At 47.6% G+C, this 13,627-nt stretch overlaps 1 protein-coding gene across 3 annotated transcripts in view; it reads left to right on the forward strand.

The window, feature by feature from the left end:
• Positions 1 to 13,627, forward strand: part of srgap1a (SLIT-ROBO Rho GTPase activating protein 1a) — a 77,212-nt gene that overhangs the window by 47,856 nt on the left and 15,729 nt on the right. For 2 of the 3 annotated variants that reach the window (XM_076042824.1, XM_076042822.1), the window contains exons 9-17: positions 3,948 to 4,145; positions 4,532 to 4,616; positions 5,562 to 5,589; positions 6,320 to 6,413; positions 8,625 to 8,685; positions 9,346 to 9,423; positions 9,545 to 9,679; positions 12,099 to 12,204; positions 12,299 to 12,523. In XM_076042824.1, coding sequence (XP_075898939.1) covers positions 3,948 to 4,145; positions 4,532 to 4,616; positions 5,562 to 5,589; positions 6,320 to 6,413; positions 8,625 to 8,685; positions 9,346 to 9,423; positions 9,545 to 9,679; positions 12,099 to 12,204; positions 12,299 to 12,523 — 1,010 coding nt within the window. Of the gene's footprint in view, positions 1 to 3,947; positions 4,146 to 4,531; positions 4,617 to 5,561; positions 5,590 to 6,319; positions 6,414 to 6,918; positions 6,953 to 8,624; positions 8,686 to 9,345; positions 9,424 to 9,544; positions 9,680 to 12,098; positions 12,205 to 12,298; positions 12,524 to 13,627 lie in introns of all 3 variants that reach the window. The other variant, XM_076042823.1, reaches the window with a different exon arrangement.

Genomic DNA, 13,627 nt, shown 5'->3' on the forward strand with positions numbered 1-13,627 from the left:
TAGATTAGTCGACAACAAAAATACTCGTTGGTTTCAGAGCTACAAAGTCAGCCTCAGTATTTTGTTTTTCGCTGTGTATCACGCTGGGTTTTGCTGCTGCTGCTGTCATCAAACTTCACAGCTTGCACCCCTCTGTCTGTGTGTGTGTGTGTGTGTGTGTGTGTGTGTGTGTGTGTGTGTGTGTGTGTGTGTGTGTGTGTGTGTGTGTGTGTGCACGCATCTTGGGGGGTTGTTGTATGGCGATCCGCCCCGGTTGCTCCGTGTCCTTTTTCCTGCCTCCCGCGCTGAAGTGGACGTCCTGGTGGGTTGGAATCGGAGGGCGCCGCTGCCTCGTGTCAGCATCACCAGATGGCCTCTCTTCCCCGGCGCACAGCGTGCCAGATTACATCCTCCAAAAAAAAAGGAAAAAAAAGGGAGGGGCGGGGGGGGACTTTCAAAGCGCAACGAACAACCTACAAGCGCGCCAGTCAAATGTACAAGGACGAGAGAAGAGAGAGGGGGAGAGAAGAGGGCTCCATCCGGCCGGGAGAGGCTTGATAGAAGTGCAGCTGTTTCCTCAAACCTCTTTGACTCTCGTCAGCGGTGAAAGAAAACATTGCTGAATAATTTACCGTGCATCAGCGGCGACCGGGATGCAGCGCGGGTTTTTTTTTATAAAAAAAAAAAAAAAAAAAAAAGAAATCACTCTTAACAAGGGGGCAAGGGTTATTGTTAGCCCCGCTCGTTCCAACCTATCTCTTCCCATGAATAATTTCTGCTCCCTGAAGCCTCCAGCCCAGGCCCGGTTGCTCCGTCTTCAACGCGGATGTTGTAATCTCGCCGTCTTCATCTTGTTCGCCTCCGTGAAAGTCGTGCAGCTGGCCCGACTTCGAGCTCCTCGGCTCGCTTTAATATTCTCAAGATGTCTCGCGCTCGTCTCTTCACATCCTTTCTACCAGTCTGTGTGTGTGTGTGTCTGTGTGTGTGTGCGTGTGTGTGCGTGTGTTTTCACTTCGGCTGCTAAGTCAGAGCACGCTTGCGGTTCCTCTCAAACAACGCTGGAGATGTTCCCTGCAAATTTGGAAAAGTAAAAAAAAAAAAGTGGGATGCACGCAGTCAGCTTGGCTACGTTCAATAAAAGATACCTGCGCGGAGCCTGGAGGCTGCTCGGCTCCCCGTTTCTTTTTCTCGGCTGCCTGAGCAATACCGAGGGGCGGGGAAACGAGAAAACAAACAAAAACGGACTCATGGTTTTCTATGCAAAGTAAACAAACTTGATTCAATTGCCGGGACTTCTCTGGAGCCGCGGCCGCTAATGTTCGTACTCGGCGAGCCTCGCTAAGAGCCCCAGTTGTAATTGAGCCAGCGGTGAACACTGGTAACTATTGGTCTGCTGAATAATGGATACACTCAGCAGCTTCAGCCCCCCCCCACAACCCTCCTCATTTCTTTCTCATTTTTTTTTTTCTCACTGGGAATGATTCTCTCGCATGCATGCTTCCCTGTCTTCATCATGACAGCTGGGCCTCTCGCCTCCACAGGGGCACCTTGGGTGAGTTTTGTCGGGGTGGGGGCGGGGGGGAGGGGTGCGACGGGAGAGCGAGATTCCATAGACTTTCAAAGCGTTGAGCTAAACGACTGCGCGCTGCTTTTTTTTTTTTTTTTCCCCTCTCCCCTTTAAAAGCGACGAGCTCCTCCTCGCTTTGATCGTGCTCGTCGCCGTCCTCGCCGTCTGTCACATGACAGGAAGCTTTTATTTTTATTTTTTTTCTTTTACGATCACGAAACCGCTTCCCGTCCAAAGGCTGCTATTAGCCGTGTCCCAGCCTGCGGCGCTTGGGTTTCAGGTTGAGTGTACGCGTGTCATCGCCGTGATCCATCAGCCTGCCCACATGAAAAGAGTCGAGATCCACCTTTCCGCGCAGGGGGACGCTTTTATTTTGACAGGCGGAATGTCCATGTATTTAATCTAGCGCCCTCTTTCATTAGCGGGGGGGGGGGGCGGTCAGGCTCCTACCCTTTAACGAAGTGGCGGGGTCGCTACCTCTTGCGCGAGGGGTCCACAAGCCATTAAGAATAATTAGAAGGAGCTCCAGCTGCGAGGCGCTCGGCATTCCCGATGACCCGTCGTTTTTAAAAAGCGCTCCCGGTTTGCAGCGGGATCGTCAGAGGCGGCGCCTCTCTCTCCCCCGCAGCGCCTCTGTCGAACGGAGGGGAGTGTTGTGGTAGATTGTTTTTTTTTTTCCTCCCTTTTTTTCCTCCCTGAGAGGTGAGCGCTGATGTTTCTACATCAGCATGCCCTCTTTCCCTCCGCAGCTTTTCCACATGAGTGAGTCATGCTCACACTTTAAAACCCTCTAGACGCTGTGCTTCTCTTCTGTTTGTCTGCACTGTCTCTCCCTCTCCTTATTCCATCCGTGTTAAAAAAAAAAAAAAAGAAGAAATCAGCTCAAGTGCTGGATTCTTTGTATGTTCATGTTCCACTATCTGCTCGATGACTCAGTGCATTCAGACGATCAAACCGCCTCTAGTGTTCCTGCACGTTGCTGCTGAGAAAACAGCCGTTTTGATATTTATGTCTCTCCATTGTAATGTTTTCTTATTATCAGACAGTGATATATATATATATATATATATATATTTTTTTTTAGGAGATGTTTCATACTTCATTTTTTTTTCGGGCTGACAGTTTCCACTGCGAACTCCATTCTTCCTCAAGCGTGCTCATTGTAAATGCCAATCACTGCTACGCTCCTCACTGTACCAGTTCCAACCTCGGGTGACACAAAGCAAAGCGCATCAGACTAAAAGATTGCCCGCCGAACTGCCTGCGCCACTTTGTTCCAGTCGGAATCTCTTGTTTCTTTTTACTGCTCCAGGAAGGAATGTCGTAAAGTCTGGCCCAGACGCACGGTATTCCCTCGGGATTAGCTGTAATAACTTTGGCGATCCCCTGAATTTCCATCTAAGGCCATTATCAGGTCACAGTTGCCTTTATTTTGGTTTTGTCAAAGGTTTTCTGGAGGAAAACGTGACAGGCTAATGTCTCTTCCATCTGCCCCCCTCCACTGTGCCTTGTCACTACACTAAAATGGTGAACATTTTTGTGTAACGGTTGGAAAAAAAAAAGGGAGGATGTATGACTGTGTTACTGAGGGCATGACGGTATAATAGAGTGGTCATAAACTCTCGCAATCCCTTTATTTTTTTCCTCTTTTAATATTTCTCACTGCCAGTTCTTTATTTTAAAACTGGACGCTCTTGTCAACCTTTATTGGTGCAGCAAAAACTACTGACACCATGTATCGGTAACACATTTGTTTTCGTGTACTTGAATGCTGTAGCCCGCACTGCAAATAGTCAATATAAAATATAAATAACTTACAAATGAAGTCCTGTTATTGACATGGGGAAGGTTTCAATGAAAAAAATACATATATTGACTAAGTGGTTTCCGTAAGTGCAGTCCATCACCAGTCCCATTCCATGTTCACCTATTGATTGCGCTGTCCTGGAGTAATACTTTACACAAGAGGTGCTGAATGTTTGTCTCTTTACAATTTTCCAGATTTTTATTATCATGATTATTATTATAATGGAATAGCTGAGTGTACGGAAGAGGATGAGGGCCACAAGAAGAGAAAAAAAAATAGGATAGATTTTTTTTTATTTTTAAAGTTTCCAATTTGAGAATAAAGTTGAAATTTCGTGAATAAAATCAAAATTTTGCTATTAATGTCAACGTGAAGTTCTGTAAGTCAAGTCAAGTTTTCGGCATTATACTTTTAACTGTGGGTAACTGGTTTAATCCACCATCCAATTTATTCACAAAGTTTCCGCTTTATTTACGAATTATTATTGTCCTCTTTCGTATGATCGTGGCTATTGAAATATTATTATTATTATTTCATCTGACAGGTCTCTTAAATCTGGCCTTTTTATATCTTTTTTTATAATTTTGTTTCCAGATCAAAAAGACCTCAGAGGCCACGCTGACCACCATCCAGGACATGGTGACCATAGAGGACTACGACGTGTCGGAGTGTTTCCACCACAGCCGATCCACCGAGTCGGTCAAGTCCACTGTGTCTGAGACGTATCTCAGCAAACCGAGCATTGCCAAGCGACGGGCCAACCAACAGGAGACCGAGCAGTTCTACTTCATGGTGAGAGAAAGGATGCTTTTCTTCGCTGTTTGCTTTACTTTGTTTCTTGCCTTTTAAACACTTTTATCTCCAAATCAAATTTCTTTGTTTTGAAGCCAAAGATAGTCTATGATTTTCTTCTTTTTTTTTTTTTTTATCCAAATTTGAGGTTCTAATCATGTGGTTGACAGTGGGGCAGCACTGTGAGAGTTTTTTTTCTTTCTTTTCTTTAATGAGACTAACCCTGTCCCGTCTACACATGGACACGCACTGATAAGGTCTCCACAAAAGGCCCTCAGTGCGTCCTTTGCCCGCGGCTTTGTTATCGCAGATCGCTGTCTTAAAGAAGGCCACTGTGCGGCCGGCGCCCGGGGCCGACGTGTAATTAGCCTCTCAATTCTCCGCAGAAATTCCGCGAGTTTCTGGAGGGCAGCAATCTCATCTCCAAACTGCAGGCAAAACACGACTTGCTGAAGAGGACCCTCGGAGAAGGTATTGTCCCAGCGCGGTTCCCCTTGTTCCTCCTTTCAAGTTCCCGTCGCCGCGTCGAACCCCGGAAATTCAGCCTGACCTGTCAGTTCTTCGAGGTCGTGCTTTTATTTCCTGCTGCCCCGATGGGATAACTCAGCCTTTTCCAATGACTTGGCTGCTGTTTCCCACCAGTCGCAGCCCCTGGATGGTAATCTTGGTCTTGGCTAGCCTGCGCTCAGGGGCATTTTGAATTGGTATTATCCATCTTGCTGATTGATTTCCTTCCAACTTAATGGTCTGCGGCGCATTAAGCGGGGTAGCGGCTGTAGCCGAGGCTCTCTCGCTGTTATAAGGGGATCTCCCGGAGCGCCCACCCTCGCTAATCTACTGGCAGGCCACTCTAAACAGCTTCGGCGGTGGTCTCCCTCAAACTGCCTACTTAAGAAGCAATGGAGCCGCGAGCTAAAGCTGAAACGCAGAGACGCGCTGCCGACACCGTCCTGCGGTCAACGAGCTGAAGCGCTTCGACTCTCGGGTCGAGGTCAAGTTTCCAGGACCAGATGACCGCAGTCTGAAGCTGCTTCTTCACTCCAGAACCTGTTGGTGTTCAACCGAGCACCTTCCTGTCCAAACCTGCTCCGCTGCTGTCGCTATAATCATTAAGCGTGTCCCGGTAGATGTTTATTTGCGCCGTAAATACGGCTTCCCAAAGTGTGCGTCTGTCTGTACGTGTGTGTGTGCGTGTGTGTGTGTGTGTGTGTGTGTGTCATGTGCGTAGGTGTGTGTTTGGGTTGCATTCTAGCGGCTGCAGACAGGCAACAGCTTTCAGAAGCTCCCGATTGGTTGGGGCTAAAAGCGCCGGCGGGACCGCGGGTCGGGGGGGGGGGGGGGGGGCAGGTCCCGTCATGTCTGACTTCCCTCTCACGTCTTCTTCTTCTCTTCTCTCCTCCCCTCCCCTCCCGGCAGGCCACAGAGCCGACTACATGACCACAAGGTAAAGCCCCACGCCGTCTCACCACCAGGGCCTGCTGTGCGTTATCTCAGGATGCACTCGGTCCTTTTCAACCTCTGGAGCTTTTCTGATGTGTGAGCCAAGACATGTGTCCTGGTTTTTGGGAAAAAAAAAAAAGAAGAAGAAGAAGAAAAAAGTAGCAGAAGAGCAACAACCCAGCTGGTCCTGTTTTGTCAGACTGCTTCGCTTTTTTGTTTCCGACGGCAGGTTTTCAATAGTTCCAGAGGCGTTCATTCATTTTTCATTCAATTTCTGATGAAAACCCAAAGCTCTCGACAAAGAAGAATCAGCCTGAATACTTTCACATCTATTTTTCTTCTGTTGTTTTTCACATGTCAAATCGTGTTGTTTCCACAAGTATTGTTATATTATTCATATTCTGCGTTCTGCAGCCATTGCAGGAGTTTTTAATTTTTCAAAACAACTAATCCTCAAACGTTTATTTAAACTAAAAGAAGGTTTTCGTGAATCGCACTAGTATTATTTATTCATTTATCTTCATGTTTAAAGTTGGTTTTTTTTATATAGTTTCGAGAGTCCTCAGAGGAAAAGCTCCTCTGTGAGTGTCGACAGGCTCTAAAATAACCTCAATCTTTACCTGTCGCTTTAGTCGGACCATTTTGCTCAAGGGTTCAAAGGTGGGAGGAAAAAAAATTCAGCAATTTCCAAGCGTTACTGTTGACTCACTGTGATGCACTTGTTTGTATTCTAGGCATCTTAAAACCCACACAGGCACCCGGCGGGCTAGGCCCCGCTCCGTTTTTAACGTTAGGTTGTTTAATGGCAATTTGGAGTCCTTTATCAAGGTACGGCTGTCCCGCCCACTTCCCCCTCCCCTCGGCCGTCACCCCTCCTCCTCCTGCTCCTCCTCCTCCTCCTCCTCACTCTTGCTTGACCTGTGTTTTGGAGGTTTTCAGTGGGTTTTATAACAACCTGTTGGCTCCAGTTGGTCCCGAACCTGTGAAAAATTGGACTTTCTGCAGGATCTTTCCTCGCGGGTTAGCGCCGGCTGATTGCACTGTAAATGTTTAGGGTAGCGCTAATTGGCAGAGGGGGAAGGCGGCCGCCGCTGGGCCTCCTGACCCGGGCGTGACCCGACATCGGTGAGCTCCTCTGGCAGGTGTTCTCAGAGTTACTTCTGGCGCCGCCGCCGCCCTCCCCTCCTGCCGCGCTGATCCCGGCTCCTTCGTCGCGCTGCAGAGCTTCTCGCTGGGTGACTCCCGCGGTGCTAACGTGGGACTTTTGCCTTTTCTCTCTGTCTCTGTTCGGGTGGGTGTCCCCCTGCGCCTTTTTCGCCTCGCTTCTCTGTAGCCGTGGACGAAGGAACTCGCACACCAGACACCAGGTAGACGCACTGGAAAACTTTCTGGCTCGCACTCCTTTCTTCTCTACTTCCTCAACAACATTTTCCTCCTCTGATGGGTTTTTTTTTTTCCCCCCTCCCTGTGTTTTGTATATTTGACTTCAGCGAGTCGACTGAGGCAGACTGATTCATTCATTTTTCATCCGGTACTCAAGTGGTGCAGCCGCACGTCATTATTCATTATTAATTTACACCCCCTCCAAAAAAAAAAACTGCCCCGCTGACAAGCAGCAGAAGTAAAAGGACAGACTTTTCCAATTTCTTGGGAGTTCATTGGCAGACGAGACGCATCAATTTTCCATGAAGTGGGATCTCGTCGCGTCAAGTTTTGTTTTGCATCTTCAGTTTCAATGGTAGAAAACATCGACAACTTCCGAAGCCGAAATCCCGGGTGTTGCATTTTTGGGAACAGGAAGCCGCCGTGTCCGGCCTCACGTGGCCGAACCGATGATATTACATAATTCCCGCCGCGCATTAACTCTCACCTCGTCGCTCTAGTCTAGGTAGTCGACGCTGGCACGTTGCCTGTTTTTGGAGCGTGCCTCTACCCACCCAACCCCCACCTCCCGGAGGACTGTAAACAGATCCGCCGTATCACGAGAAGCACGTCGTGACTCCTCGTCCAGCGCGGTGCCAGAGGGGCAGCTGGCACGGCCAGGCCCAGCCGCAGGAATGTGTCGCTCTCATGTCGCCCACTTCCCTCGGCTCCCGTGTCGAGTGCGAGGTCCGTCTGATGAGTTTGTGGCGCTGAGGCCGCTTTCAAAACGTGTCGGGCGGCACGTTTCCACGTGATTTTAACTGCGAACTCAGTCTGCCTCAGTAAGACCTCCACAGGGTCACTCTTTCTACCTGTATTAACCTTGCATGTATGATGGATTTATTATGTAGTACGATACTACATAATAATTATTATGTAGCAATTATCATTCTCCATAGGGATGCACCGATACCAGTTTTTTTTACACATGGAGCAGAGTACGAGTGCTTGCATTTCAGTACTCGCAATACTAATCCTGAGTCCTAAATAGCACCATTACACATTATAGAATTACTCTGATTACTTTTATAACTTATTTCAACAGCATTCCTCAGCATGTTTTTCTAGTACACGAGCTGACTGTCACTAGTTTCACTGCAGTTCAAAACACAAATTGAACTGAATTGTCATATACATGCATAGACAACTGGTATCGGTGTTGTGGTATCGGCACGTATTTTGTGAGTACGAGTAGAGTACTCAACCCCCGGTATCGGTACCGATACTGGTATCGGTATCAGTGCATCCCTAATTCTCCGTTAGAGCCCCACAGATACACCAGCAGCTGATATCCATTCAATCTCTGCACTGCAATGCACTGCACTGCACTATATTAGACTACACTGCACTACATGACACTACACTACAATGCACTGCACTATACTACACTGCACTGCATGACACGACACTACACTACAATGCACTGCACTGCACTGCACTGCTGTGTTCATGTGTGTATGTAAGTTGTTGTTTTTTTTGCAAATATATCATATATCAGCCAGTGTCCTTGTTTCAGTATCTGTTGGGCTCTGACGTGTCCAGATCATTAAAATAGGAAATTGTACATAAAATGGAGTTTGATGCTGATGCTGACTTTTCACGATTTTCCCTTCAAAGGACTCGGGACAAATTATCCCCCGTGTGGTCGAAAGCTGCATCCGCTACATCAACCTGTATGGTAAGTCGCTGGCTGCGCGTTGTGTAAACAATTCAAATATGGAGCACGGCTTCTGCAGATGTTGATCCCCCCCAAACCCCTCCGTGCCCCCCACCAGGCACTAATTATTTGGGCGTCGCCGCCCTTCTCTTTTCTTCCATGTCATATTTGAGTGCGTTTCCCCCTCACTCCAGTCATGGGAAATGCAGATTTTATCCTGTTTACAGCAGCACACCCTCTTCTACCCAGCCCGTTCAAATATACAACGGGAAAAACAGACACGGTGCTTTGCCTGGCGTCACTAATAAATTATGCATGTAAACTTAAACCAGATTAAAAATGTGAACCGTCCAGCGTTAAGACTTGACAGTAATGAGCTCTGGAAGTTTGCAGACGAGCAGTAACAGGGATCAGAAAACTAAAAGAGACGGCCAGGACTAATCAGGCCTTCTCCTGACCTCTGACCTCTGCCTTCATTAAGGCCTGATCCCAGCTGGAACACACTTTACTCAGTCTTAATTGTTGTCTTTCAGAGTCATTCATTACCTTTAATTAGAAAAGGGAAAGGTCTTTTGCTCTTATGCACAGTGAAAATAGGCTTTTTCTCTCTCACGGCGATCACAGCCAACATGTGAGCGTATTGATCCTTTCTCCTCCCTTATCCAATTTTTGTCCTTGCAGGCCTCCAACATCAAGGAATATTCCGAGTGTCTGGGTCCCAGCTGGAAGTTAACGACATCAAGAACTCGTTTGAAAGAGGTACGTGATATTGATTTCTCATTATGTCATCACTCTGGTTGACAAGTTTTCCCCTTTGCTGTGGTTACATTACCGCTTTCCTGGTTGTCTTCAACCAACCTTATCTTGTATGTTTTCCCAGGAAATGACCCCCTGACTGACGACGAGAGTAATCACGACATCAACTCGGTGGCTGGAGTTCTGAAGCTCTACTTCCGCGGTCTGGAAAACCCTCTTTTCCCCAAAGAGAGGTTCAGTGACCTCCTGGCCTGCATAAGTGAGCACACGTTTGTTATTATCAGTTATAGGGATGTTAACAATTAATCGATTAATTGTCTATTAAGAATTTAATCGATTAAATTAAATTAGTCGCAATTAATTTACCATGTTTTTTTTACATGAGTAGTTATGTAATATTATAACAGTGTAGTGGCAGGAAAGAGCAATGCACCTGTAGATACTGTGATGGTCATAATATACCTAGAACTAGAAGTTACTTTTAAACAACTTTTTAAAAATATTTTTTTAAATGTGACCCATTAGAAGTCAACTTAAAGGCAGAGGATAAATATTCATTGTGTTTTTACTGTTCTCTAATGTAAAAATGGGTCACATTGGACCCCTAACATTATTCAAGGGTTAAATAATGTGTTCCTTACACATTTTGCATTGTGAAATTTAGGTTCTCGGGGGGAAAAAAATCGCAGCTTATCAATTAATCGTTAATCGATCGCTAAGGTCAATCAACTAACGATTAATGAATTAATCGATAACTTGCATCCCTAATCAGTTGTTTATCTGTTGTTCACATCCACCGCTTCCTCAGGGGAAGATCCAACTTATGTAGAATCCTCATATTTTATAGAAATAACCTCTTGGCTGTCAGTCAACTCCCCAGAAATCAGAGCTCTTTGTGATTGTCTGAACGGGTGCGAGGCACCTCAGCGATCGCTCTCCCGAGATAGCGACAACACCCCGGCCGGGTTTTTGTTGCTCAAACACTTGACATCTCACATCTTCCTTGTTTTGTCACCTTGTGATGTGCAGAACATTGCAGCGCGGCATCATGCGGCAGGAGGCGCTAAACAGAGGGCTGCACGTGCTGTCTTCTGGAGCTTTGTTGTTTGCTGGGGATGACAAATAAAAATCTAAAAAAAAAAAGAAAGATATAAAATAGGCCTTTTGAGTTGAGTCCATTCCAACGGTGCCTTTACGAGCTGCAGCATCTGCAACGGCAGCACTGCATTCACACGACACGAGTGTTTCTTTTTTTTTTCTTTTTTTTTTTGCCTGGCGCGAGCAGCGTAATCAAGCGTCTGTAGCGGTCGGCTCCGAACATTATCTTCTTTCTTGACACTGGTGATGCCCTCTCTGTGGTATGCGGCTGACTGAGGCCGCATTATTATCCGTGGTGAGTGGCACAAAGCCGGCCCTGCTCCCTGGAATGTTGGACCTCTGTGGCCGGATCTATACAGACCGTCTCCGAAGTCACGCTGTCGTTCAGTCGCCTCTTTGTGCGGCGGCGTCCTCGTCTTTTTACCGGCGTTGCGTCACCCTCTGTCAAAGTCGGAACACACACGACCAAAGCACGGTGGCCGGCCGCTGTGTCGCCTTCTGCATATTAGTGCCGAGTGATTGATGGGGAATCCCTGTTTGCGTTCGCCAGGCCAACGCGCCGCCGGCTGCAGTCTGAGCTCGGACGTCCACCAGGCCGCCTGTTGAGAAACCCTCTGCTGCACCATATGGGGCGGCTCAGAGCGGCTTCGACTTCCCTTTCTTTTTTTTTCCGCTCTCTCATGACTGTCACATACTCCAGCTCGTAATACCTTTAATTTCGATCGCAGGGGATGTTTGGCCCTGTTTGTTTCCTCAAGTGCGTTTGAAAATGCATGGCCGCACGCTGCCGTCGCTCTTTTTATTCCGGACTTGTCGATTCTGGAGTTCTCAGGAGCACGCAGAGCCCCTGCTAGATATTCATAAAAAATAAAATGCATCGTGAGAATCCCCCAAGCCCAAATCCCAGATGGCACAAAGTGGCTGGAGGGTGACGGGGTTTATTTTTAGCAGCAGGCAGCAGAACTCCGACTCTGCCGACAGCTCCCGGTGTCACGGCAGCACGAATGAGACTGCAAAAAAAAATCAAAAGACAAGGTTAGGCTCACTCCTGTATGGGCTGGATCATAAAGGGTTTGCCTCCCAGTCTTTCAGAGGTTTCCTCGGACTGTATATCGTTTGTCCAGGGCAGAAAAATCGACCTAACAGGTTGACTCGTTTGAATTTAGAGCAGAAAACGAGCAGGTGTCCTAGCTGTTTGACGGTGATGCTGCTACCTGCTCATCATCCTCTAGTATCCATCTTGTCCATTGTGTCATTCTTACGTCACTGTATGAGTTCTATCATCCTGTTAAAGAACTATTTAAGTGACTGCTTTAATATTAGTGCTTTCATAAACATAGTCATATGATAAAGATTGAACATGATATGAAATCTTGTTTGTCTGTTATATTTAGGTACACTTGAATCTTATTCTAAAGATTTACTACTGTATAGTGTATTTTTTTCTATTGTTTTAATTGCTAACAACGTAGTTTCCAAATTTGGGATCAATGAAGTACATCTATTCTATTCTATTCTATTCTATTCTATTCTATCTCACACATCATCACTGACCTTCTGTCCTTGCTGTGCCGCTGCAGGAATAGAGAACCTGTACGACAGAGCGCTGTACATCCGTAAGATCCTGCTGACCATCCCCAGATCAGTTCTCATCGTGATGCGCTACCTCTTCGCCTTCCTCAACCAGTGAGTCAAAGCCTCCCGAAGCAGTTTGGTGTTTCGTTTCCCTTCCAGGAGCACGCCACCTTCCGGATCCTCACCTCTGAATCTTCCCCCTCAGCCTGTCCCAGTACAGCGACGAGAACATGATGGACCCGTACAACCTGGCCATATGCTTCGGCCCGACGCTCATGCCCACCCCCGACAGCCAGGACCAGGTCTCCTGCCAGGCGCACGTCAACGAGATCATCAAGACCATCATCATCCACCACGAGACCATCTTCCCCGACGCCAAGGAGCTGGACGGGCCCGTCTACGAGAAGTGCATGGCTGGAGGAGACTACTGGTGAGCTGCTGATGCGTTCACCTTGTGTGTCCCTACGTTGAACCTTTCCGATGGGGACTTTTCTGGAACAGCGATTAGATTTCTCAATCGCGTCGTGCAGCTTTTTTGCTCCGAAAAGACACCCTGTGGGGTCTGAAGGGGAAGTTTGGGGGGGGGGGGGGGTTTAAAAGCAAAAGATGGAAATGATTAGAATGAGGTGACCTCATGCAGCAGCACAGATTTACACAAGATGTAGGTTCAAGGCACGGCAGACTCCGGTACGTCACCACCCGCCCCGCTTTTTATTTATTTACTGTGAATGTAACCACGGCGTGCTGCCAGAGCTCCTTCCTCAGGGACACACTCAGTATGCAGGTATGCGTTTGCTCTCAACGCTGCAGCCGGTTCACTGCTGGGGTCTGTGGAGTGTAAGCAGCAGTATAGCCACGTTCAGATTGCCAGCCAAAGTCCGATTTTTAGCCCATCCCGATTGAAACTGTTTGGCTCGTTTGTAGTCTGAACAGTCACAATTCACATGAAATCCGATTTTTTTGCAAAACAGATTGAAACCTCCTTTGGGATTTCATGCGGATTTGAGAAGGAATCTGATTTGAATCCGATTCGCCTGCAGTCTGAACGCAGCCTTAGTAGGCAAGAGGCGAGGCCGGGAGACAGTGCAGCGTGTGTTTTAGCGTTCGCCGAGACAGACTGGAAAAATCACTGATTGCCACGGCCAATCAAGGGAACAGTTCAAATAAATTCAGCGGGGCCAATCTGCGCAGATCAGCCCTGATGAGGCCATTGTCCAGCTCCACATCTGTGAGCAGAACGTCTCTGTTTTTTGCGCACATAAACCCTACTTTACATGCACGAAAAGCACATTTCACCCCTTTGGGGGAAGCTAATCAGTCGTCTCAGCACGGCCGTGTGCCACCGGCGCAGCACTCGAGGCCTCCCGGCGGAGATTTGTTGTCTTGGCCCCGCCCCCTTTTTATTGCAGGGGAGGAGGCTGTTGACGTGGTACAAGGGGGAAGACAGTTCAGTTCCTGGCAGGAGTGTGTGTGCGTGCGCGTGTGTGTGTGTGTGTGTGTGCGTGCGTCATGACTGCCCGCTCTCTTTAAGACG

This window comes from Nelusetta ayraudi, unplaced genomic scaffold (genome assembly GCF_046127955.1).
Source record: "Nelusetta ayraudi isolate G7.1 ecotype Tasmania unplaced genomic scaffold, CSIRO-AGI_Nayr_v1 ptg000071l, whole genome shotgun sequence".
In the NCBI taxonomy this organism is placed as follows: Eukaryota; Metazoa; Chordata; class Actinopteri; order Tetraodontiformes; family Monacanthidae; genus Nelusetta; species Nelusetta ayraudi.